Genomic DNA, 25,447 nt, shown 5'->3' with positions numbered 1-25,447 from the left:
AGAGCGGGTTCTCCTGGCCCTGGGGGTGGGGGCAGCCATCCGTGGGGCAGCTGGCGCCCTGCCTGCACCCCAACCCCAAGAGCAGTGCTGCAGGGTTGTGCCCCAGGCACCCGCCCAGGGACGTCCACGTACTGGCCAGGCCACTCAGAGCAGCAGCCACACTGCTCGTGTTTCCCAACAGGGGCCTGACCAGAACGTTCACCCATCAAGAGCCTGAAGGCCCTTGTTCCAACTTCATGTGTAGCCAAGTCTCTTCTAGAACAAAGGGCCGCCCGCCCACCCAGCTGCACCCCCAGCTCCCCGCCCAACCCTGACGTGGTTCCCAGAATCTGAGGGCCTGCGTGGGGCACGTCCAGTCTGGAGGAAGCCCCAGGGCCCTACAGAGAGCAGAGGGGCTTCTTGTGACGACGCTCACAGGCCTCTGCTCCAGGCCCTGCCACTCCCCGGGGCCGGCCAGCTCCTCCTAGGCAGTGCACCTCCGGGCCAGGCCCCTTCCTCAGGTGTCCATGCCCTGGGCACCCACCCCAGCTCACGGCCTCACCCCAGGATAGGCCTGGGCCTTCAGGGTGGGCTGTGCTGGTTGCCTGTCGCCCCTGCTTCAGAGGCTGGGGCTGCTCCTCGTGAGGGTCCTGAGCACCCAGGTGGCCCGTGCCACCTTCATCCCCACGTCTCCACTGCCTTCCTGAGAACTGTCATTCCTGGTAGCATCGTGTCCCCACACTCAAGCTCCTGAATCTGGACTTCTGCACAGACCGTGCCTGGCCCAGGGCGACTCTACTGGGGGGAGTACATGGATGCCCACCACCCACACACACACCACACACACATATGTACACATACACAGCACACACATGTACACAGCACTCACAGCACACGCATACACACACATACACATCACACACGTGTACACACCACACCATGTACATTCTACACACACCATGCACACACGCATACACACCACACACACACCATGCGTACCTCACACACATGTACACACCACACACATATACACACAACATCACACACACCACACACAGGCTGCAGCAGGAGCTCTTTCCTCCGCTTGCCCAAACTCTGTCCCTGCTCTGAGTCTGTGCCTGGAGCTCCTGAAGCCAGGACTGTGTCTTCTGATCTTTTCATCTCACAAGGATCTGCCTGGGCGGTTCTCAATGACCGTTTGCTGAGAAGTAGGCAGGAAGACTCCGTCCAGGATGGAGGCTTGTTCCCCTGACACGGGGTCACCCCCACTTTCCTTGTCATTAGTGAACTGGCTGGGCCCTCTGGGCGGGGTAGCTAGCTGTCTCCTCCTATACAGCCCAGTCAGCACCCAGGAGGGGAGCAGGGGCATCCGTGTTCCTGACTCTCCTCCCGTGAGTGCCCAGTTACCCTTTCCGGATCCACCAGGCTTTCCCAGAGGCCTCTGGGCTGCAGGCCTCCTCTTGTCTGATCCCAGCCATGGGGACATCGCTTCCCTAGAGTGCTTCCTGAAGATTTCCCTGGTCGAGGGCTTGGGGAGTGGTCACCTTTAGACATGGTGTCCCTGGTAGCCCTTGGGGCAGGGACTTGTACCCAGGACGAAGGCAAACAACTGTGTTGTGGACACGGTTCAGAGGTACGGGAGGTCATTGCACCTGTGAGTCCTCCCCTAAAGAAATTTAAAAGGAAGTTCTATAACGCAGGTGTGGACAGACAGGACCCGAAGGAAAAAACAGGTTCCAGCCTGAATCAGATGGCCCAGGCTTTGTCCCCATCAACCTGGCTGAGCGCCTTGGGCTAGTCATTAACCTCCAGACACCTCTGTGGTCTCACCTGTGTGTTGGCGTAAGGATGATCTCATGAGTGACTGAAGCGCAGCACAGGCCTGCAGACAGACAGACACACACACACACACACACACACACACGGGGCACAGCAGATGATGGTTCCCAGCTCCCACCGTCCCCTGCTGGCCAGTTTTCTGGGGTAGGGGGGGTCTCCCCAGTCACGCCTCACCCTCCCACTTACCAGAATCAAGATGGATGTTCCCTCTAGGAAGGGGCCCCAAAGCCAGAAGGGGCCCCTCGCGGGCCTGACTTGGACCTTGCTCCTCTCAGGCTGAAGGCGTGAAGGCCGAGCCCTTTGAAAACCACTCAGCCCTGGAGATTGCGGAGCAACTGACCCTACTGGATCACCTCGTCTTCAAGAAGATCCCTTATGAGTGAGTGGGCATGGGTTCCAGCCCCCGCCTTCCTCCTCAGGCACGATCACAGCTGAGTCCCCCTCCTGAAGCATGTGCACCAGGTTTCCAGAGCTGCATGGTTGATGCTCCACAGAGAGAAACATAAATGCATGTGCCGGCAGGGATGATGAAGGATTCCTGTCCCTTCCTGTCCCCAGGCTCCCTCCTTCCCCACCAGCTGCACTTGTGCATGCACACACACATGCACACACGCACACACATACACACACGGATACATGCACACACAGTTTTCCAGAAGCATCTAGCTCCGTGCTCCTTTTCTGGAGGTCTAGAAAGAGTATGTGTTCACATATGTGCACGTGTGTACATGTGAGCAAATGTGTGCACATGCATGTGTATGTGTCTCTGTGTATGCATGTGCAGGAATGGACTCTGGGGACAGCTCTGGCCTTTGAAGAAGCCCCAAGGCCTGATCAATACCTCCTCTGGCCTATAGTCAGTCACCCCCAGGTAGTTGTAACTGTACCACCTACATAATTTGTGTCACCTTTTCTTCATCTGACCCTATGCCAAAATGGTATCTGTGAACACCATTTTTAATAACTACACTGTATTCCCTGGCAGTGCACCAAGCCATGAGGCTGTTTTCAGATTTCACTTTTATACTTACAGGTGGGGGTCAAAAAGCCTCCTCATAACTAAATATATCTCTGGGTTTCTGACACGTGTCCTAGAATAGTTTCCTGAAATTGGAGTCACCGATTCTGAGGTCATAAATCATCACAGGACTCCGGATCTCTGCCTTCTAGAAAGACAGCCCCACCGGACACACACAGAGACCCCCACTGCCACGGGTGCTGCCCCCGCTGGTTGTGGAGTGTCAGCCTTTATACATCTGCCGCATCTCCCAGGCGTAGAGACAGTGGTTATTCTGGGCAGTAGTTACTGCTCACTCTTGGCCATGGAACTCTGTCACGGTCACTGTCAAATAAGGAGCTTGTCCTGGAGGCCTGGACAGCCTGTGGTCCTGTGAGGTCGCCATTCCCAGAACACGCTGTGGCATGGCTTGCAGACACCTTTTTCCATCTGTCTGGCCCTTTCTGTGGCCTTCTGTCCTTCCTGTTCTGCAGACCAACTTCTGCAATGTGACTTTAAAATGGAGGGTTCTCCCTGTCAGAAGCAAGATCCAAAACCAGACCTGATGTGCTCTCAGCACCAAATCTCAGTCCGGCCTCTCCATGACCCTGTAAGAAGAGTATTGTCGTTATTCCCATTTCACAGGTGAGGAAACTGAGGCCCCAAGGCTTACCCAAAGCCACACAGCTGGTACGGGACACAGCTAGACCTGACCCCAGGGTCCCCTCCTCTCAAAGCCTCTGCAGAAAGTTACTCCCCAGTAATGACCACTTCAAAAAGCAGAGAACTCAGAATAGAAATCAGTAAGAACAAACCTAACCCCACCCACTCTGGGTTTCTCCCTTACTTCCTACAGGGAGTTCTTCGGACAAGGGTGGATGAAACTGGAAAAGAATGAGAGGACCCCTTATATCATGAAAACCACTAAGCATTTCAATGATGTGAGTAGGGGTGGGGGGTGCAGTGCCTTTTTCTGCAGGTTTCTCTTTGGTGGGACCCTCAGAACAGGCTGTACACCTGCTAGATACATAACACCTGGGTCCTCTCTGGGCCTGTGAATTATATGCAAAATAATTTCTTTCAAAGTTCACTCATCCTAAAAGATGGGGCTGTCATCGTACTTTAGATATGAAGACACCAAAACTCTGAAGGGCAAATGCCTGAGGTCTCTGACCCGTGTCTGGTAGCTCATGGCCTTTCTCCACTGCAAAGCCCCAGTCCTGGGGAAAATATCCCTTCCTGATTTCCCCACATCCGCGCTAGTTCCAGCGCTTGCAACCACAGGGACCCGTCCACTCCTGGCCTCGTGACAACCTCAAGGGCGTTTGCACTTAGCGTCTTAATTCCTTTGCATTTAATCATCAACACAAGAGCCTTTGATGGCTGTAAGTGGGAGCACATGATCCCACTTGTCCTGACGGCCTGGTCAAAGCCACATGACGCCAACCACAGCCTGGGGCGGACCCTCATCCCGGGAGGAAACACAAACAATCGAGGCTTTGGAGCTCAGAGAAGGAACCCTGTCGCGAATACAGCTTCAGAGTGGAGAGCAGCATGTGCAGCAGGAGAGAGGACGTGATGAAGTGGGCAGGGCCCTCAGGAAACACACACGAGGCCTGAGTCTGACCACACCTGACCCACAACTCCAACCACAGCAGGAGGCAGCAAAAAAGTCCCTCTTCCCCCCGGCCACCCTCCCCCACTGTGTGCCCAGGACTCAAGTAAGTAAAGGACGAGACTATGGAGTGAGGATTCATTACATGTTGACCATGTGCCAGGCACTGTGCTCAGGGTTTCATCAGCCTCATCTTCTTATTCTCTGTCATGGATGAAGAAACTAAGGCTTGAGGAGGTTAAATTTCATCCCCAGTCATCAGCAGGAGAGCCCACTTCGAACCCACACAATCCACCTCCGGAGGACTGCCCTCATCACTACCTGGCGTGTGGCCATCTCTGTTAAAAATTCACCTTTTTTTCATGCACAGAATGGGCGCCCCTTTGATGGTGATAATCATAGCCTGAAACTGTTTCTTAATCTCTCCCTGACACAGGGTTTGGTTTGGTTTTGTCTTTGCTGGGTTCCAGCCCTATTGGCTTTAATTCTTTGCCTTACCTTTTAAAACAAATTTTCTTTTAAAATTTTTAAATTTTAATTGATTTATTTATTTTGGCCTCATTGGGTCTTGGTTGCTGCACCCTGGCTTTCTCTAGTCGCAGTGAGAATGAGGGCTACCCTTTGTAGCTGTGCACAGGCTTCTCTTGTTGCAGAGTACCGGCTCTAGAGCTTGGACTCAGTAGTTGTGGCGCATGGCCTTCTTTGCCCGGTGGCATGTGGGCTCTTTCCAGACCAGAGATCGAACCTGTGTCCCCTGCATTGGCAGGCAGATTCTCAACCACTGGACCACCAGGGAAGTCATCTTGGTCTTATTGAATTGTACTGGCTGGGATCTCCAGGATCAGGGCTGAAACTGGTGTGAAGTGCTCAGGGACAAATTTAAGGAACTTCTCGCCTTCAGGTGCATGCACTTGCACTCTGGGTGCCTCTAGACCTGGCCCCCAGACCACAGTGTTCAACAGAAATGGTGATAGTGAATCTTGTTCTTGCTTTTAATCTCTATCAGTGTTAGTCATTCAGTCGTGTCCAACTCTTTGGCACCCCATGGACTGTAGCCCGCCAGGCTCCTCTGTCCATGGAATTCTCCAGGCAAGAATACTGGAGTCTGCAGCCATTCCCTTCTCCAGGGGATCTTCCTGACCCAGGGATTGAACCCGGGTCTGCCACATCGAAGACAGATTCTTTACCGTCTGAACTGCCTTAAAGAGTGCTTCTAATATTTCTCCACTTAGGATAGAATTTGTTTGTTTATCAAGTTAAGGAAATTCTTTTTCTTATTCCTTGTTTGCCAATAATGGTTTTTACCATAAATAAGTATTGCATTTTATCAACTGTCTTCTGCATCTATTGAGATGGACATATGGCTTTTCTCCTTTCAATCTATCGATGTGATGAATGACAGTTATAGATTTTTCTCTAATAGTCAACATCCTTGCATTCCATGGACAAATTTAACATATTCATGTTATATTAAACAAAAGGATGTGTACTTTTTCCTTCTTCTAAGGTTATCTGTATCTGGTGTTGGTATCAAGATTATACTAGCTTCATAGAATAAACTAGCAAGTATTCCTTCATTCTCTCCTCTCTGGAAAATTTGACTAACCTATTCCTTTTTTAAAAAAATTATATAACGTGTAAAACTGTTTTGAATTCAGTATTTTCTTTATGGAAAAAAAATTTCCATTTAATTAAGGCTTATAATATGTGTGCTATTTTGTGCTATCATTCCTTCCTGATTCACTTCAGTGGTTTTCCATTCTTACATCATTTTAAACTCATTCTTCTTTATGTGCATCCTCTAGAAACTTTTCTAAAGAAGACCATGCTGGGTGGTAAAGCCCTATAATTTATACTCATCTGTAAGTGTCCTCTTATCTTTATTTTTTAATAACAAGTCGTGTTTTTCGTACTTTTTATTTTGAAACGATTGTAGACTCAAAGAAAATGCAAAGAAATGTACAGGCAAGGCCAATATTTCTTGCTGCCCCAGTTCCTTGCAGTTCTAGTTCTCTGATGTTTGAGCTCCAGCTTCCACCACCTCCCCAACCCCTGGCTGCTCCAAGTCCAGCCCGCATGTAGTTTGTGTGTGTATATGTGATTATTTGCTTTGTAGGCAGGGTAGAGGAGTCCTTGGATATGTGAACGAGACAAGGGTTACTGCAAAGTGTGTGTCTTCTCCAAGCTTCAGTTGTATGGTGGGAGATTTCCTCAAACCTTCACTCTTCTTAACTGTTCTTCCAGATAAACTTTAGAATCACTTTGTCAGACTTTCAGATAACTCCCATTGCATGTTTTATTGGATTGCATTGAACGTGCTTGTTAGTTTTGAAAAAAGACATTTACATTCCCATTTTGAATTCTAATCCTTTTCTTCCTTAATCAGTCCTCTTATTACCTTTGGCAACTTTATTTTTCATGGAGCGTCCTACATAGTTCTCATTAAAGTTTCCAGGTAATTTACAGATTCCCACTGGTATTTTGAAGGTGATATCTTTTTCATTGTATTTTCTAATTGGTGCTGTTGTTCAGTCACTCAATGGTGTTCGACTCTTTGCGACTCCAAGGACTGCTGCACGTCAGGCTTCCCTGACCTGCACTCTCCCAGAGTTTGCTCAAACTCATGTCCATTGAGTCAGTGATACCATCCAAACATCTCATCCTCTGCTGGCCCCTTCTCCTTCTGCTATCAATCTTTTCCCCACATCAGGGTCTTTTCCAGTAAGTCAGTTCTTTACATAAGGTGGCCAAAGTACTGGAATTTCAGCTTCAGCATCAGTCCTTCCAATGTCAGGGTTGATTTTCTTTGGGATTGACTGGTTTGATCTCCTTGCTGTCCAAGGAACTCTCAAGAGTCTTCTCCAGCACAATTTGAAATCATCAGTTCTTCAGCACTCAGCCTTCTTTATGGTCCAGTTCTCATATATGTACATGACTACTGGAAAAACCGTAGCTTTGACTATACAGACCTTAGTCCACAAAGTGATATCTCTACTTTTTAATGTGCTGTCTAGATTTGTCATAGCTTTATTTACAAGGAGCAAGCATCTGTTAATCTCATGACTGCAGTCACCATCTGCAGTGATTTTGGAGCCCAATTTGGTATTGCTACTATATTTTTAAAAGTTCTTTTTGTATACTGAATCTTTAACCAGCTACCCTGATGAGCTCTGTTGGTTATTCCAGCAGTTTTCCAATTCATTCTTCTGGGAATTTTCAAACAATCATTTCGTCTGCAAATAATGGTGATTTATCATCTTTACAGTACTTATTCCCTTTACTTTTTTTTCTTGTCCTATTGCATGGACTTAAAGATCAGTAACTTGATCGCTTCAGAAATCGTCCGCAACGAGGACATCAACGCGAGGGTGAGCACCATCGAGAAGTGGGTGGCCGTGGCCGACATATGCCGATGCTTACACAACTACAATGCTGTTTTGGAGATCACCTCGTCCATGAACCGGAGCGCGATCTTCCGGCTGAAAAAGACGTGGCTCAAAGTCTCTAAGCAGGTACCAGCAGGAAGCTGGGCTGGGCTGGGGCTGGGGCAGGGAGACCAGAGGGCCACCATCCATAGGTGGATGAAGGACAGGGTGAGGGCCAACACTTCAGGTAAACTAGAGAACCTCTTCTCCTGTTTCTCCTGAGACCAGATATCAGGCCTACAGTGTGGCACTAGCACGCTGTGGGACTTTAATTCCCACTTGAATAGTCAGTACCTCAGAGTGGGACATATGACAGTAATTGTTGCTCCCAACACTCTTCTCCCTGAGTTGGGACAAAGGAGTGGTGACTTTTGGGGGATCTCAGTCCAAACCTGCAGGTTACCAAGATGGTGATCAGATGATCCTGCAAGTCCTCTCCTCAGACTTTGATTTCACAACCCTTCTGGCCCCCAGAGAGTTAACTTGTCCCTGTTACCCATTAGACAGTTGCTGATCTTATATATGAACTTAATGGTTATTCACTCAGAACCTGATTCTGAAAAACCATAAGACAGAGTCTTCCTCAGGAATAAAGCTCTATGCCCTGGGGTCATCAGGAGACAGCTCTCCTGAGAGGAGGCATTTGGGCCAGCTCCTGGGTGTACTACTGGATGTCCCTGAAAGCTGGACAGGGACCGCCAGGGGTCAGGGGATGCCTCCAAAGGCATCAGTAATATACTGTCTGGTCTTACAGCCAGGTGAGCTGTGTGGGGCCCAGGGTCTCCAAGGAGCCTGCTTCATCTGGGCCATTCTGAACTGGCATACTGTGTCCCCTCATGGTTCTGTTCATCACCTGTTCCTCACTACTCTTCTCATGCCAATGACAGCTCATGATTCCATGCCCCAGGGAGGCGGCAGGTCCATAAATCCCTCCTCTTTGGATAAACAGCCAGACTCAGGGCATCCTGGGACATCTCTGCTGCCCTTCCACTGCCAACCAGACACTCCAGCTCCAGATGACAGCAGGACTGCAGAGCACCCCTACCATCCGCACTGCACCCAGTGAGGCTGGTCCACTTGCTTCTTAGCACACAGGGATGCCGGGCTCAGGACAAAAGCTGGAAGATGCCTCTCTTGCGAGTGGAAGAACAGGGGCTGGCAGTGCAGGAGCTCAGGGCAGCACGCCACATCTGCCCACATGTGGCACACGACCTCATGAGCTCTTGGAGTCTGAGGTTGAGCGAGGCTGCTGTAGAACCTCCAGGTCACCTAGGCTGTTCAGTCTGTCAAGGTTCAAACATGGCTATGGGCAGAGTCCGAGTGACCCATTTCAGGTCAGCATCTTTCTTCTTCTTCCCTGTTCCATCAGAATGATATCATCTTTTCCAGAGGCCCTCTGACCAGGCTTTGTTTTCCCATCCCACTGAGGGTTTGGGATTTTTTTGGCTTCATTCTCTACATCACCCTTGTCATAGAGTTGGGAGGGAATTGCCTACACCATCCTGAAGTCTTCCATTCTCTTAGGACGGTGCAACTTGAGATTAGTTAGAGGGCAAAGTGTGTGATCTGGCCTGCCTCGAGGATGTCATTCAAGACCCAGGGCCAGCCAGTGTGTGTATGTGCTCAATTGTGTCCGACTCTTTGAGACCCATGGACTGTAGCCCACCAGGCTCCTATGTCCATGAAATTCTGGAGCGTGTTGCCATGCCCTTCTCCAAGGGATCTTCCCAACCCAGGGATCAAACCTGCATCTCTTACATCCCCTGCATTGGCAGGTGCATTCTTTACCACTAGCACCAAAAAAAAAGGCTGAGCACCATAAAATTGATGCTTTCAAATTGTGGTGCTGGAGAAGACTCTTCAGAGTCCCTTGGACAGCAAAGAGATCAAACCAGTCAATCCTAAAGGAAATCAACCCTGAATATTCATTGGAAGGACTGATGCTGACGCTGAAGTTCCAATACTTTGGCCACCTGATGTGAAGAGCTCACTTATTGGAGAAGCCTCAGATGCTGGGAGAGATTGAGGGCAGGAGAAGGGGACAGCAGAGGATGAGATGGTTAGGTAGCATCAATGACCCAATGGACATGAGAAACTCCAGGAGATAGTGGAGGACACAGGAGCCTGGCATGCTGCAGTCCATGGGGTTGCAAAGAGCCAGACACAACTTAACAACTGAAAAAGAATGAAAACGAGCATGATGATGCCTCACCTGGAGCTATGTGAGAGTGTAACTGCTGTGTCACCCACAATTCTGGACTATCTGAATGAGCATTGCCCTTAAGGAACATCTAGACCCACCCTTCCATTTTCTGGATGTGCGTTGAGTGTGAACTTGCCTATAGATGTATAGAGTATGGAGGCAACAGAGCCCACCAAGGGCTCTGACCCTCAGTCCCCACATCTGGCCTCAGCTGCATCTCATTTCTCTGCAGGTGGAGGGGAAAGAAGAGGAAGCGAGGGCACAGCTCTGGAAAGAGGCCAAGTGCAGGAGGGTGGCTGGGAGCCTGGGGTGGAGGTTGGCCTGGGCATCTGAGAGCAGCCATCTCGAAAGTAGAATCATCTACCCTTGGCCTGGTGGGGCTTCTTCCTATGCTAGGAAGCATGTGTCTCTTTCCTCAGACCCAGAATACATTTTTCCTTTGAGCAGGGTTGGTCCAAACCAGGCGACCACATTTCTAATTGACATGGAGGGACCAGCATGGAGGGGCTGTGTTTTGCCATTCTCTCTCCTTGAAGAGCACACACTGATCTCTTCTTCCATCCGAATGAAGACTTGGCTTGTTTTCTGTGGGTAGGTTTCTCATATAAAAATTAATCTATGGTGCACGGCAGGTCTCTGGCCCGATTTCTCAACCATGTTCTGAATCTTGAGGCTTGGTGCTAGAAAGGAAATCACTACTCATCTCATCATTTTATAAATGAGGGCGCTGAGGAGCTCCGAAGTGAGGGACTTTCCCCAGGTCGTGCGGGGGAAGAAGCACAAACCCAGGCTCAACCCAGGACATGCTCCGCAGCACCCACCTGGACCCTTAAGACAAACACCAGCCGCCTGAGTGGCTCCACCTAATGTGTGGGTGGGGCCTGCCTTGGTCATTTGGCAGAGAGGACCCTCTGCTGCAGACTTTACTCTTTTCCATCAAGGTATTCTCTTCTTTGATGATAAGTTTATTCACCATCTTTTTTTTTCTTGATTCTTAAATTCACGTGCTAAGTCGTTTCACTCGTCTGACTCTTTGCAACCCTGTAGACTTATAGCCCACCAGGCTCCTCTGTCCATAGGATTCTCCAGGCAAGAATACTGGAGTGGGTTGCCATGCCCTTCTCCAGAGGATCTTCCCTACCTGGGGATCAAACCCAAGTTTCTTATGTCTCCTGCATTGGCAGGCAGGTTCTTTACCACTAGTGCCACCTGGGAAGCCCATTAAATTTGGGTGGTGCCCCTGTGGCTCAGATGGTAAAGTGTCTGCCTGCAATTCGGGAGACCCGGGTTTGATCCCTGGGTCGGGAAGATCCCCTGGAGAAGGAAATGGCAATCCACTCCAGCACTCTTGCTTGGAAAATCCCATGGATGGAGGAGCCTGATAGGCTACAGTCCATGGGGTCGCAAAGAGTTGGACACAACTGAGTGACTTCACTTCACTTCACTGCCTGATATATAAAAGTGAAGGTGTAAAAAAAAAAAAAAAAAAGTGAAGGTGTGAGGAGATGGTCGCATCCTTTGGGTACAGTGATGAGGAAGGTCATGATGGTGAAACACCAGTGATGCCCTGTTCTGGCTCCGGCTCTCTGGAGTTACCCATCACGTTGTTCCCAACAGCCCAGGTTTCAGGACCCCAGCACTTGGACCCTCCTGGCCCCACGCACAGTTTCTGAAAGATGTATGAGCATGGGCACACAAAGCAAAGATCCTTGTCCACCTCCTCACGGGTTCAGGGTCAAGTTGCTAGACCCAGGAAGTCCCTGAACCCACCTGCCCCATCTCAAGGTGGGACAGGGCCTTGGAGTGTGGGCCAGAGCCGCGGGCTTTGACCTGTGCTGTGTGCTAGTAAATGCTTCTAATTCCTTCCAGACTAAAGCTTTGATTGACAAGCTCCAAAAGCTTGTGTCATCAGAGGGCAGATTTAAGAATCTGAGAGAAGCTCTGAAAAAGTAAGTTGTGTGTCATTTTGTCACCATTCTTTTTTAAATCATAGAACTGCATTGCAGAGGCATTCATGTGCCTCACCTGGCCGGAGCAGGAAGCCTGTCTGTCTGTCTGTCCATCTGTCTTCCCACAAGACCAATCCCTACACATCCCCAGACCCCAGGGCAGGTCAGCTTTGTCCTCCATCATCTCCCAAAGAAAATTCATGGTGTTGGGGCATTTCCAGAGAGAGACACAGGAATAGTCTTGAGAAGTGTGGTAGGTGTGATAGCAATTATAGATGTGCCAGATTCCTTGATTCCAAAATGCACATTTTATTTTATATTTTACTATTTCTGATGTCAGGCTACATCTCATAGTCAATGCGTTTATTTCATATGATTGCATTTCCTTTTTGTACTTGATAATTAGTCATCAAAACAAGAGTGCGTTTTATAGACAAACGGCATCTTGGAATCAAACAAATACGATTTTACCAGTAATTGACACTTCACAGTTTGCAAAGTTTGTGACTTCCCTGGCCCTGTTAACACTGTCCAGGAGGTGAACTTTCTCAACCTCGGTCCTCTTGTCCTTTTGTTTTTAAGTCGCTCAGGCATGTCTGACTCTTTTTGACCCCTTGGACTGTAGCCCACTAGTCTCCTCTGTTCATGAGATTTCCCAGGCAATACTGGGTTTCCATTTCCTTCTCCAGGGGATCTTCCTGACCCAGGTACTAAACCCGCATCTCCTGCATTGGATCTTTTACTTTTTTTTCCCCAGTCTTGGGGCATATGGAATATTAGTTCCCTGACCAGGGATCAAACCCACACCACCTGCAGTGGAAGCGTGGAGTCTTAACCACTCGACCACCAAGGAAGTCCCTAGACCAGGATAGTTTTTGTGGTGAGGGCTGTCCTGTGCATGAAAGAATGCAAACATCCCTGGCCTCTATGCATGGGACCAGTGCCCCCGTCCACCCCGCCCCCGCTGAGTTATGAGGACCAGGAAGGTCTCCAGACATGGCCAGATACCCTCAGGGAGGCACAATTGCCCCCACTGAGAACCACATTGTAAGACAAGATCTCCCATGATGTTTCTCCAAAGGAGGACACTGAGGGGCTAGTGGCTGGCCAAAGGATTGGGGGAAATGGTGATGGAGCCAGGCCTTGACCCAAGCCAGTGCCCTGTGGTTTGCCTGAGAGGCCAGGCCAGCTCTCCTTGGACAGCAGTGACTCAGCCCCTTGTCACGTGCCGAGGCTGCACACTCACCTGAAACATGGGTTTGCTGTCACTCTCGTTAGATGCTCCCTTGGGGTTCCTCCACTAGTCTCTGCCTCCGTGTTCCTCTCGGGCACTTGAGCACGTGGCCTATTGGGCTGGCCCTCACCCTTGCTCTCCGTTCCTAGGTGGCCACTTGCTGGACCTCCCAGTCCCTGGGAGACCCCAGGGCCCTGGCTCCAATGGAGCCCGGGAGCGCCTCTCCTCCTTTCCAAGAGGGACCCCATGACCACTGCCCACAGCAGGCCCGCTAAAGCCCCCAGCACCTGGGGATGGAACCCTTCACACCTCCAGCCCCTCCAGTGACTTCAACACCCCACACCCCCTTCCCGCCAGCCCCGTCCACCTTTCTCATTTCTCTCCCGTCATCCCTGGTGTGTTCCTCGTGCTGGCTCTGCGTCCCATCGCCTTGACCATCATCTCCACTTTGTTTGTGTCCTCAGACAGATGTTCCACCCATCTGTGCTGTCCGGCCGTGTTTCCTCCGCCCGGGCTCCGCGAGCCCCTGTGGACTGTGCTTGTGGGGAGCTGCCCCCACATTCACCAACCTGTCCGTCCGTCCGTCCGTCCGTCCGTCCGCCCCCAGGTGCTGCTCCATCTGCCTCCTTCACATGGCTTCCTCGCCCAGCACCGCCACGGCCTCACCGCCTCCGTGGTCCCCATTCTGTCTGCGTCCCCATCCTGTCTCCCCTCTTTCAGGTTCCCTGTGGGCTTGTGTAAGTGCCTCCCTAGACGCCTCTTCACCCAGCCATGCAGGGCACAGGTGGCCTTCAGGTGTTCTGGCCACTGAGACCTTTATGCAAACCAGGTTCCTACCTTACAGAGATGCAGGCCAGGCCAGGCAGGGGAAGGACAGATTGGGACATGTGTTTATCCCCCTTTACTCCAGAAGCACCAAGATTTACACATAAAGCAGCAGTATGTGAAGACTTGGGGGTCATCTCACCAGGCGAGGGGCAGAGATCAGAGGGCATGAGGTGGTGGGTGGGCACAGTTGGTGAGTCGCCCAGACAAGGAGCTCATGATAGGCCTCACTGTGTGGGTCCATGGGTCCTCAGACCTGTTCTGATGTCCCGGGTGTCCTTTTTAGTCCGTCATCATAATATGCAGCCTTGTGCAGCACCCAGGCTAGCACGTGGCCTTTTAGCTTTACCAGCCAAGACTGTACCCCCAAATCCTACCTCCTGTCTCCAGCTACTCTCTTAAATATCTCCTGGGCCACCTACAAGGCTTGCTGTGTGCACCCTGTCAGTCCGCTGCCCTGATGCCCCCACATGGATGTGATCTCCCCTTTCTCCTTCCTCAAACCACACCCTGGTGAAACCCACAAGACTGTCCCTCCTATCATCCACTGAGTGACCAGAAGCTGCCCACAGCTCCACTCGACAACATTTTGCTGTAAAATTTGGTCACAAGCTCTTGAGGGGCCAGTTCCAGCTTTGCCCATCTGTGTAATCTTAACCCAGCAGATGCTTGCTCATTGGCACGTCTATCTTTAGTTTGAATAGGATGCCCATGGAGGGCACACAGGAGCCAGGCTCTCGCTGCTCCTGTCACAGCCCTTCCCCTCTATTCCCCTAAGTGGAGGATGGGGACAGCTGTAGGGGAGCAAGTCTGCTGGCCAAGCAGCAGGCCACCCCATACGACCTCCTGATGGTGTGGACATCCGTCTATGAACGTGGATGTGATGGATCCACAGTCCTGGAGTTTCAGGGGCTCCAACAGGAGCAAATATCTGTTTGCATCTTTATTTTTAGCCTGTGGCCACAGAACGAAGCCTGGTCTCTTGCTCATGAAACTGCAGAGCAGGTAGAATCCAGGTGGCAAAAAGGATTCTGAGCCCCACCCCACTCCCAATGCATTACCAAAAAGAAATTTCCGCAAAATCTGAGGACCTGATTTCCCTGCACCACATACCCTCACTGTTGGTCCTGACCCCAGGGATTCTAGTCCAGCCCCTGGTAGCCCTCATCCCCTCCCTGAGAAAGAGAGGAGATCCCAGACCAGAAGCTTGTAAGAGAGGGCAGTCCAGCTTACAGGCAGGGGTGGGGGTTGGGGGGAGGAGCAGAGGGTGACCCCTGCTTGTTACCTCCCCTTTCCTGGGGTTCGGTGGAGAACCCCATCAGGCAGCTGCATCTTGCTTTCAGTCACTGATGCCAGCTCATTTCTTTCATCCCCTTTGACATCATCAGGAATTTCTTGGCAGAAACATCAGGCTTGGGGGCCCCAAATGATCATAGATAAGATCCAGGTGCCAGGAGTCACCAGGTGTTGGCAAGCATGTCTAGGTGGTGCCTGGGAAACCAGAAGCAGCTTTTAGACTGGGGGGGTGGGCACTTTCTTTCTGCTCCCTAGAACGTCAGGTACAGGCATGTGAGGGCTCTGCCTCCGTCCATAACAGCCTTGTTGGCCAGGCCCTGATGCAAGGCAAGGCTGGACCCCACCCAACAGGTCAGATGGCCACGTGAGAGTTCAGAGCTAGCCGCACATTGGGTATTTTGCCCACACAAAGCCCCCACTGTGCTTCCCTGTACACTCAGATGCTCAGCACGGTCTGTGTCCACACAGTACTGCCCTTTGGGGGCCCTCCTCCAGCCTTCTCTGCCCCCACTGTCCCTTACTCTAGCCACTCTGACAACACCATATATTTCCCACATGGCTCTGGACTCTGGGGTGTGTGTGTGTGTGTGTACATGACTGAATGAAGTGTGCTGTTCCCTAAAGCCCCTCACTATGTAGGTGATGAACAAGAATAGAGTCCGGGACTGGTGGTGCCACATGCAAGTGACTAAATTGCCCACCCATCATCTTTCCACACCTGGGTCATAACCCCCAATAAATCATTCAGGGAAGTCACCGAGTGGCCTGAGGACCTCAGCTATTCTTTCACTGGTCTGGGTGGTCAGGACCCCGTGAGGCATTCAAAAACATCCTGCTTCCTTCAGTCATTCACAGTCAGCGAGCAGTCACTCAGCCTTCCCTCTGCCTCTGTCCAAGATAAGAGGTCCTCCAAGCTCTCCAGACTGCCTGGTGCCCACCAAGGGCAGGAGGAGTGGGGCACCCCCAGAAGCCACCAACCAGCCCTCCAGCCCCAGAGTGGCTTCTAAGACCTTTGAACTCTTTTCTCCATCAGATCCACCAGCCTGTACTTCAGATTTGGAGTTTGATGGAAAACCAGGCATGTATTGGGTTGGCCAAAAAGATGATTCTGGTTTTTCCATAAGATGTTAAAAACCAGAACGAACTTTTTGGCCCACTCGATAACAATCATGAACTATTAATGGCCGGAAGGACTCAGAGAGGTCTGCCAGTGACAGCATGATTCTTCTTTTTTTTTTTTTCCACAACCTGCAGTAAAGAAAAAAATAAAATTATATTTGACAGTGTTACCCTGTATACAAACACATATATACCTAAAAGGGACAAAAATGTCTCAAAGCAATTTTAGACCATGCAATGAACTCAGATATTTCCCTATTCTCTCTTTTTTAAAACTTTTTTAAAAATCTGATCAACATTCACCAAATTGATTTTATCACCCATGAAGGAGTCAAGACTGACAGTTCAAATAATATTTCTCCTCTCCACTATTTCTCAAACTCCAAAAATCCACCTCCTTTAAGACTTTGTCATACCCACGTGTCAGCTGTATTTGCATGTACTTAATAGTCTCCTTTAAATTAACTATTTCCCAGAAATAAATATTTAAATTTATTTTCTTTATTTAAAGAAGAAAAACCAACATGATAGCAAATGGGAAACCAGCATATTTGCCATAAATATATATGGTTACCATAAAAAATAAATACAGTGAAAACAAAACAATGTTATTAAATTCTTACCAGATCCTGATGTATGCCAAGGCTCTGATCCTTAGTGAGTCCTGTTACTGTTTGTTCAAAAAAGAAAAAAAAGAGTGAAGGAAATGGCAAGTGTTAGGAAGTGTCAAAACCATGATGCTGACACTCATGATGCTGGGTGGTGGGGGTGAAAATCAAATGTTTATCATCATATGAATCGATTTATTTAAACAGTGTCTGAGCATCACCTAAAATCAACTTTCAAATCACCTAGAATTGTCTCAGCTAACATGAGCGCTGTTGTACAAGGGGAGCCTGAGGACCAGAGGGAAAGATATGGCCCAGGGTCACAGAGCAAGCAGACAGAGGACTGAGACAGGTTTCTATCCTTGCTCTACCGTCCTCCCTGTCTTGACTCCCTCTGGAGAGGCAGAGTTGCCACCAGGAGACAGGTGGCAGAAAGCAGGATTGCTGTGGCTGTGTGCTGAGCTGAGAGGAGTCTGTAGAGCACTGTGTGGGGAGTCCCTCGAGGGAGCTGTCAGGAGCTCTGCCGGGGCAGAGTGACCACCAGAGCCATCACAGCATCACCCCCTTACCCAGCACCCCATAAGAGGCACCAGACGGGGCGTGAAGGACCAGTGACTGGAACCCCTGCTTCAGAGCCACAGATGAGAGAGGCCTGGCCCATCCCCCACAAAGGCCATCAACCCCCGCCCAGACCACATCCAGGACAGTGGTCTCAGAGAGCAGGGCTTTCTGTGCTGGTAGCTCAGTGCCTGGGTGGGCAGAAGTCCCAGTGGGGCGAGAAACAAAGGCAGAGACATCTCAGGGAGAGAGTGTCTGGGGGTGACTGGCGGGAATGGGGGTGGCACTACAAGGCACCCCCAGGACGTGATTCTGGGATGAGGTTGCGATGGAAAGTTTCAGGGGAGAGATGGAAAGGAAAGGAGAGCCCGGCAGGAGCTGGCGGCCAAGCCCCAGGACTCTATCTGGGAAGGCGAGCAGACAGGTAGAGGGGGACCTTCCAGCTTGGGGTGGGAGGGGATGGTCCACTGAGAAGCCCCAGCTGGCACCATGTCAACCCCCACCATCCAGAGGACTGACCCTCTTGCCCAGCAGGCAATTCAGCCCCAAGCGCTACTGTTAACTCTTGGCAAATAGAAACCCCTTTCCATTCAGCAAAGCGAGTGACCCACAGGGGTGTGTCTCTTCTTGGGAGAGGCACCAGCGTTTTAAGTGAAAAACCTCTGTCAATGCCGTTTGCTTCAAAGTTGCGACCCGCCCTGTGTCCCTTACCTGGGGATGTACCTCACTGACCTGGCCTTCATCGAAGAGGGTACGCCCAACTACACGGAGGACGGCCTGGTCAACTTCTCCAAGATGAGAATGGTGAGTTCCCTGCAGCAGAGCGGGGAGGGGGAGGGGTCATCAAAACCCGAGCCTGGGCCCACCGGAGCTCTGCCTCCAGGCCTGGCCGACTTGGGAACCTGAGCCCTGCTCCTCCTGTAAGAACAGTAACCCCCTTAAGTGGCGATTAGCATTGGCCTGCCCTGAGCCAGTTGTACCTCCATTCCCTCCTCTAACACCTACAGGCTGAGGAGTGGGTGTTGTCCACCTTACAGGGGAGCAAGCTGAGGCTGGGAGAGATCCAGGACCAGCCCAAGATTACCCCTAAGTAAACAGCAGAGCCGGGTCTGGGGCTCTGTCTGACCTCAAAGGTGTATCTTCATTCCAAGCCCATCCAGTGTTGTTCAGATAAGCACTTGCTTTTTTTTTTTTTAACTTTATTTTCTTTATTTTTGACTGTGTTGGGTCTTCATTGCTACACATGGGTACTCTCTAGTTGCAGTGTCATCGCAGTGGCTTCTCTTGTTGCAGAGCACAGGTTCTCAGGCACACGGGCTTCAGTAGTTGCAACTCACAGGTTCTAAGCACAGGCTCAGTACTTGTGGTACATGGGCATATTTGCCCCGAGGCATGTGGGATCTTTCCAGACCAGGGATCAAACCTGTGTCCCCTGCATTGACAGGCAGATTCTTAACCACTGAGACCATGAGGGAAGTCCTAGAAAAGCCCTTGCTTTATGTGGCCACAGCCGAATCATTTCTAAGCAAGTAGGTTTCCAATTTCCCCAGAGAAATCTAGGACCTGGGAGGGGAGATGAAGACCCCCTTCCAGCAGAGAGCCTTGTTTATACCCATGCTTCTCCCCTGTTGTCTCCAGCCAGGGAGCCTCTATTTGTATTGGTTCTGTATCATGGGCTTCCTCCTAAGGTTTTGTTTAATTGGTAAGATTTCTCTGTCAAGGGCAAGTTGGCAGCACTGCCCTAGTGGCAGGACAGGGAGACTTTGTGTGGTCTTGCACACCGTGGGCACATGGAAAGTGGCCTTTAGCTGTTGCTGGAGTTGAGGGGAGCTGTTTTAGGATATTGGATAAGCTGGCACCACTGATCAAGTGATGTGTTTCTCTCTCAATCACATACTGTAATTTTTGTTGTTTTTCAGTCCTTAAGTCATGTCTGACTCTTTCTGATCCCATGGACTGCAGCACACCAGGCTTCCCTGTCCTTCACCATCTCCCGGAGTTCACTCAAACTCAAGTCCATTAGTCAGTGGTGCTATCTAACCATCTCATCCTCTGCCACCCCCTTGTCTTTCTGCCCTTAATCTTTCCGAGCATCAGGGTCATCAGGATTTTTTTTTAGCAACAAAATCACTCATTTATTTTCACTATTCAAAGAAAATTATTGGTAATTTTCTCTTACTATATTATCTGTGAGTCTTTAAAATAATTTTCATCATCTTTAGTGTAATCTGACTGAATATATGTTTTACATTTCAGAATATGCATCTTTTTATTGAAGTATAGTTGATTTACAATTCTGTGACAGTTTCAGGTATATGATATAATGATTCAGTGTTTTTTATAGATTATATGAATGGATAAAGAAGATGTGGTGGTGGTGGTGGTTTAATCGCTAAGTTGTTTCTGCCTCTTGCAACCCCATGGACTGTAGCCCACCAGGCTCCTCTGTCCATCGAATTTTCAAGAATTCTGGAGTGGCCTGCCATTTCCTTTTCCAAGAGAAGATGTGGTGTGTGTATATATATATATATATATACACACACACACGTGCACACACACACACTGAAATATTATTCAGCCCTAAAAATTAATGAAGTTCTAAGAGGTACAAAATGTTATGTATAAAATAAGCTATAAGGATATATTGTACAACACAGGGAATGTAACCAGTATTTTATAATAGCTACAAATGGAGTATAACCTTTAAAAATTGTAAATCACTGTATTGTCCACCTGTAACATATAATAATGTGCATCACCTATACTTCAATAAATAAATAAATTGAGTGAGGTTCTGCCATTTGCAGCAACGTGGATGGACCTCAAGGATATTGTGCTTGGTGAAATAAGTCAGAGAAGGACAGATAGTCTGTGTTACCCCTTATAACCTATAGATTTATAGATTCTTACCAAGGATCAGCCTTTGAGGCAGGTTGCTGGTAGAAGGAAAATCATGATGCTTCAGTAGCATCTCCCAGGAGGTAAATTAAGAGGCTGAGTTGATGGCTATTGATGTCCCTTCTGTTCTGCAGGGGGAGGGCGTCCAGGGGTGATACTAAGAGCAAATTGTTTCTAAAACTCACCTTCCTGGAACTTCTCTCATGGCCCAGTGGCTAAGACTTCATGCTCCCAATGCAAGAGACACAGGTTTGAAACTTGGTCAGGGAACTAGATCCCACATGTGGCAACAAAGACATGTCACAGCCAAATAAATAATAAATATAAGTTAAAATAAATATTTAAAACTCTCCTTCCTTCCTGCAGATATCCCACATCATCCGAGAGATCCGCCAGTTTCAACAAACTGCCTACAAGATCGAGCACCAAGCAAAGGTAAGCTGGCAGCATTTGCAGTCACTTCTGATTTCTCACGAGTGCTGTGGCGGCACCCCGCTTCTTCCTGCCTCTTCCCCTCCCCCTCCAAACCCAAGCATTTTCTGCCTTGAATTCCCTGGGCCCCACTCTTCCAGGAAGCCCTCCTCCCTGTGTCCTGTCCCCTGACCTGCCACAAGTTCCCTCTCCTTCAGACAGAGCTTGTGGTCATCCCATAGCTCCCATCTGATCTTTACCTGCCACAGGATGGCTTAGAATCATGCCTGGTCTCCTCGGAGGCAAGAGAGGCTGTGTTTATCACATCTTTTTGAAATGCTCACCAGTTTCAAAATTCACAGCTAGAAAGGGCACCCAGCAGAAAGTCCCCCAGCCTCCAAGTAAGTTCCCCTCCCAACGCCAATTGCATCACTCATTCTTTGTGTGTGTTTGCAAGCACAGCAAAACTTTTTTTTTTTTATTCTGTTAGCAGACCATACACACGCACATATTTCTTTGGGGCTTCCCACGCGGCTCAGTGGTAAAGAATCTGCTGGCCAATGCAGGAGACGTAAGACATTTGGGTTCAGTCCCTGGGTTGGGAAGATCCCCTGGAGGAGGAAATGGCAACCCAGTCCAGTTTTCTTGCCTGGGAAATCCCATGGACAGAGGAGTCTGGTGGGCTACAGTCCATGAGGTCACAAAGAGTCGGACACGACTGAACACGCATGCACTCCTTTGTGATAGACTTGCCCTGTCTCCTGCCAGGTTCCATGAACTCACTCTGTCTTTAATTGATAGCCATAGGGGGAAGAGAAGCCTTAATCAAGTATGCCACTTTTTCCTTGTCATTCACTCATTCTTTCATTTGGCAAGTGCTTATTGAACATACACCAGGTACCAGGCTGTATTAGGCCTATGCCCCCTTCTTAAACTTGCCCTTAAGCTCCAAGGTACAATACAAATAAATGTTACTGCCCTTTAGACTTGGAGAAGGAAATGATAGCCCACTCCAGTATTCTTGCCTGAGAAATCCCATGGACAGAAGAGCCTGACGGGCTACAATCTATGGGTCACAAAATCTTAAGCATGCCCTTCAGGCTCCTTCTGTTAACAGCTTTGCAGTGGTGGTGTTTGCTGCCAGTCTCAAAAGAAGCAACACTCTTAGGGAAACAAATACTCATGATGGAGAAAACTGACCAGTCTGATGATTTCCAGAGTGTTTGGAGGGTTGAGATTTTGTGCTCTACAAAGAATTGTTCGTATGAAGCTACTAGCTAGATATAAAAGTCTGGTCCTGGGACTTCCCTGGTGGTCCAGTGGTTAAGACTGGACCCTTCTACTTCAGGAGGCATGGGTTCGATCCCTGCTTGGGCTACTAAGATCCCACATGCTACATGGCATGGCCAAGAAATAAAAATAAGTAATTTTTTAAAAGACAGAAAAAAATAAGTCTGGTCTGTTTCCCATAGCTGTTTAAGATTGCCATGTTTTTATCAGAGTTCGTCTAGACGTGAAATCTGAGGTCATCTTCCTGGAGGTGCTGGTTGAGAGCCATTAGTCAGACACAGTAACCTTTTCATTGGTGACTAATGGTCAGCATCCTAGACAGCCGGGTCTGTCCCTCACAGTAGCAGAGGGTCAACTAGCAAAGAAGCTCACAAGGACTTGATTTTTCTCCAGCAGCTATCAGAAGGTTCCTGATTACATGCTAAGAAATGTAATTGTTTTCTTCCTCCTGATTTAAGTGTCTGTGGAAAAACATGAACCTTCAGCTCCAAACAACTGACAAGTCACTGAACCTTGGAAACGTGAAAGTGTTTAGTTGCTCAGTCCTGTCTGACTCTTTGTGACCCCATGGATTGTAGCCTGCCAGGCTACTCTGTCCATGGAATTCTCCAGGCAAGAATACTGGAGTGAATTGCCATTCTCTTCTCCAGGGGATCTTTCTGACCCAGGGATGGAACCAAGATCTCCCATGTTGCAGACAGATTCTTTACCATCTGAGCCTTGGAGAGATTCTTTATGAAGGGTGGGGGTCTGACTGTGAGACTGGGCTCTGATCTCTCATCGTACATTTAACACACAAGAGTCCAGCAAAGCACTCAGGAGCTGGGTGAAGTGGGACACGTGGAGGAAGGAGAATAGTTTAATCCATGTGGTGACTCTTCCTGATTTTCCACTCTGAGATTTTGCCCTGGAGTGAGCCTCGTGAGGGGAAGAACGGGGAGCCTCCTTTCTTACACAGCCTCAGCTTCCATGGTTGGCTCCTGGGGGATTCTCTCATGCTACATAATCCCAATGTTTAAGAACATTTTTCCAACATATGGAAACACTGAAAGAACTGTCTCTGGAGTAGGAAATGGTAACCCACTCCAGTATTCTTGCCTACAGAATCCCATGGACAGAGGAGCCTGGCGGACTACAGTCCATAGGGTCACAAAGAGTCAGACACAACTGAAGCAACTGAGCACACACGCATGAAAGAACTGTTAACACCCATACATCCACAGCCCAGATGCTACAGTTGACATTTTAGATATAGAGATATAGATGTGAATGTGAAAGTTGCTCATTTGTGTCCAACTCTTTGAGAGCCCATACAGTCCATGGAATTCTCCAGGCCAGAATACTGGAGTGGGTAGCCTCTCCCTTCTCCAGGGGATCTTCCCAAGTCTTCCACATTGCAGGCGGATTCTTTACCAGCTGAACCACCAGGGAAGCCCATAGATAGAGATGATTATATTTTGAAATATCTATCTATTTGGCTGCACCGGGTCTTTGTTGCACCACGAAGGGTCTTTAGCAGCAGCACTTGGACTCTTAGTTGCAGCATGTAGGGATCTAGTCCCCCAACCGGGATGGAACGCCGGCCCCTTGCACTGGGGGTGTGAAGTCTTAGCCACTGGACCACTAGGCAAGTCCCATAGATATAGACGACTTTTTGATATGAGCCTAAAATATGTCTTCTAACACATAGGAATGGTGGTCAAGAGTAATTTTGACCATATGTGATTTTCTATTACTCTGAAGACAAAAACTTAAGGCAATACTAAAAAATAGTATTAAGACACAACAGGGACCTCAATGGTGGTCCAGTGGTTAAGAGTCCGCCTTCCAATGCAGGGGACACGGGTTCAATCCTGGTTGACGAATTAAGATCCCCCATGCCTTGCAGTGTGGCCAAAAAATAATAATAATAAAGAAGCAAAATCATAAACAGTTTAAAAAAGACACATTGTTTTTAATGCATCTTTGCCTCATGTGCAAGCCTGATGCCCCTCTCCCCATGATGCTGCCTGATTCCTGGGAGACACTCAGTGACCACCTAGTATATTGTGGAGATGGCATCACCTCGCATTCCTCCTTCTCTTTTCCTTTTCTCAGGTAACCCAGTATTTACTGGACCAATCTTTTGTAATGGATGAAGAAAGCCTCTACGAGTCTTCTCTCCGAATAGAACCAAAACTCCCCACCTGAAGCCGGTACCCAGCCCAGATCCAGCCGCTCACATGGACACGTGCTCTATGATACTGTACATAGTCGTTTGGTTTCTCTGGGTTTTCTTCTTTAGTATGTGCTTCTCCAAGAATACAAATCCGTTCTTGTTCTTAGATTCCCATAGAACCAGAATATGAATTTCTGCACCGTTTAAGACTTGGTCTGCCCACCCCACCCCTCGTCTCCTGCAGTGCCTGGTTCTTTTCATCAACCGTCCTCTCAGTCTGTCCTTCCCGGCCCCTTACTCTTCTCCGAAGGGAAAACAGACCCCGCGCATACACGACCCTTAGGCACCCGTCCTGCTTCTGTCTGTCCCCAGCCCAGGCCCCTGGGCCGAGTCAGCCAGGCAACATCCTCCGGCATGTTCCATGTAGTTGTGATAACTGGGTGGGGGGTGGGGGGAGGCGGGAGGGGGAACCATACCCCAGAGTCTGGTCATCGACAAACCTTCCTGCTGATGGTGACGCCGATTTCCAGAGCAGCTTTTCCAGCCCAAATCGCAGGTCTCCAAACTCCGCACCTCCCAGTGACCCAGAGGGAAGAGGGTCCTGTCCGCTGAAAACCACGCCCCATGACAGCCCTGGAGGCCGCCGCCTTGGTGCCATGCTGCCCCCGGCTCTGGAAATAGCACCAGGGGGCATGACCATAGGTCTCCGTAGCCCTGGACAAGGCCCCAGAACTTCCCGAGGAAAACAGAATCACAACACCAAGTCGTGTCGACTTTGCCAAAGGCGGCCAGCATCCACTGCAAGTCGAGAACACGTGAAAAATGTCACTTTTCCTCTTTGAGCCGCCTAATGGTCACTACAAAGCTTACGTTGAGATGCTCCCAGTCTGTATGCCTTGTGAAAAATAGTACCACACTGTAGATTTAGGAACTCAATAACCAAGTGTTTTTATTGCATATACTGTAGTCCTGTCTAAATGCCTTCTAGCAGGAATATAGTACTGTAGTGCTTATTCTGTGAATACTACCATCTATTTTTTACA

At 49.3% G+C, this 25,447-nt stretch overlaps 1 protein-coding gene and 1 long non-coding RNA gene across 4 annotated transcripts in view; one reads left to right on the top strand and one right to left on the bottom strand.

The window, feature by feature from the left end:
* Positions 1 to 24,856, top strand: part of RASGRF1 (Ras protein specific guanine nucleotide releasing factor 1) — a 100,290-nt gene extending 75,434 nt beyond the window's left edge. The window contains exons 21-27 of one of the 3 annotated variants that reach the window (XM_070775234.1): positions 2,094 to 2,197; positions 3,672 to 3,756; positions 7,745 to 7,942; positions 11,928 to 12,007; positions 18,334 to 18,451; positions 20,912 to 20,980; positions 24,344 to 24,856. In XM_070775234.1, coding sequence (XP_070631335.1) covers positions 2,094 to 2,197; positions 3,672 to 3,756; positions 7,745 to 7,942; positions 11,928 to 12,007; positions 18,334 to 18,451; positions 20,912 to 20,980; positions 24,344 to 24,436 — 747 coding nt within the window. In that variant the 3' untranslated portion in view covers positions 24,437 to 24,856. Of the gene's footprint in view, positions 1 to 2,093; positions 2,198 to 3,671; positions 3,757 to 7,744; positions 7,943 to 11,927; positions 12,008 to 13,705; positions 16,289 to 18,333; positions 18,452 to 20,911; positions 20,981 to 24,343 lie in introns of those variants that run through there. The other 2 variants (XM_070775236.1, XM_070775235.1) reach the window with 2 other exon arrangements.
* LOC139178192 (uncharacterized) lies at positions 16,425 to 21,341 on the bottom strand. Its single transcript, XR_011562586.1, has 4 exons — positions 21,217 to 21,341; positions 18,380 to 18,460; positions 17,105 to 17,151; positions 16,425 to 16,610 (listed from the first exon to the last, which is right to left on the bottom strand). It is a non-coding gene; the product is annotated as an uncharacterized lncRNA (long non-coding RNA).
* Positions 24,857 to 25,447: the final 591 nt, after the last annotated feature.

The sequence above is a fragment of the Bos indicus genome, chromosome 21 (genome assembly GCF_029378745.1).
Source record: "Bos indicus isolate NIAB-ARS_2022 breed Sahiwal x Tharparkar chromosome 21, NIAB-ARS_B.indTharparkar_mat_pri_1.0, whole genome shotgun sequence".
In the NCBI taxonomy this organism is placed as follows: Eukaryota; Metazoa; Chordata; class Mammalia; order Artiodactyla; family Bovidae; genus Bos; species Bos indicus.
The sequence above is the reverse complement of the archived record's forward strand: the minus strand, read 5'-3'. Positions and strand labels throughout refer to the sequence as shown.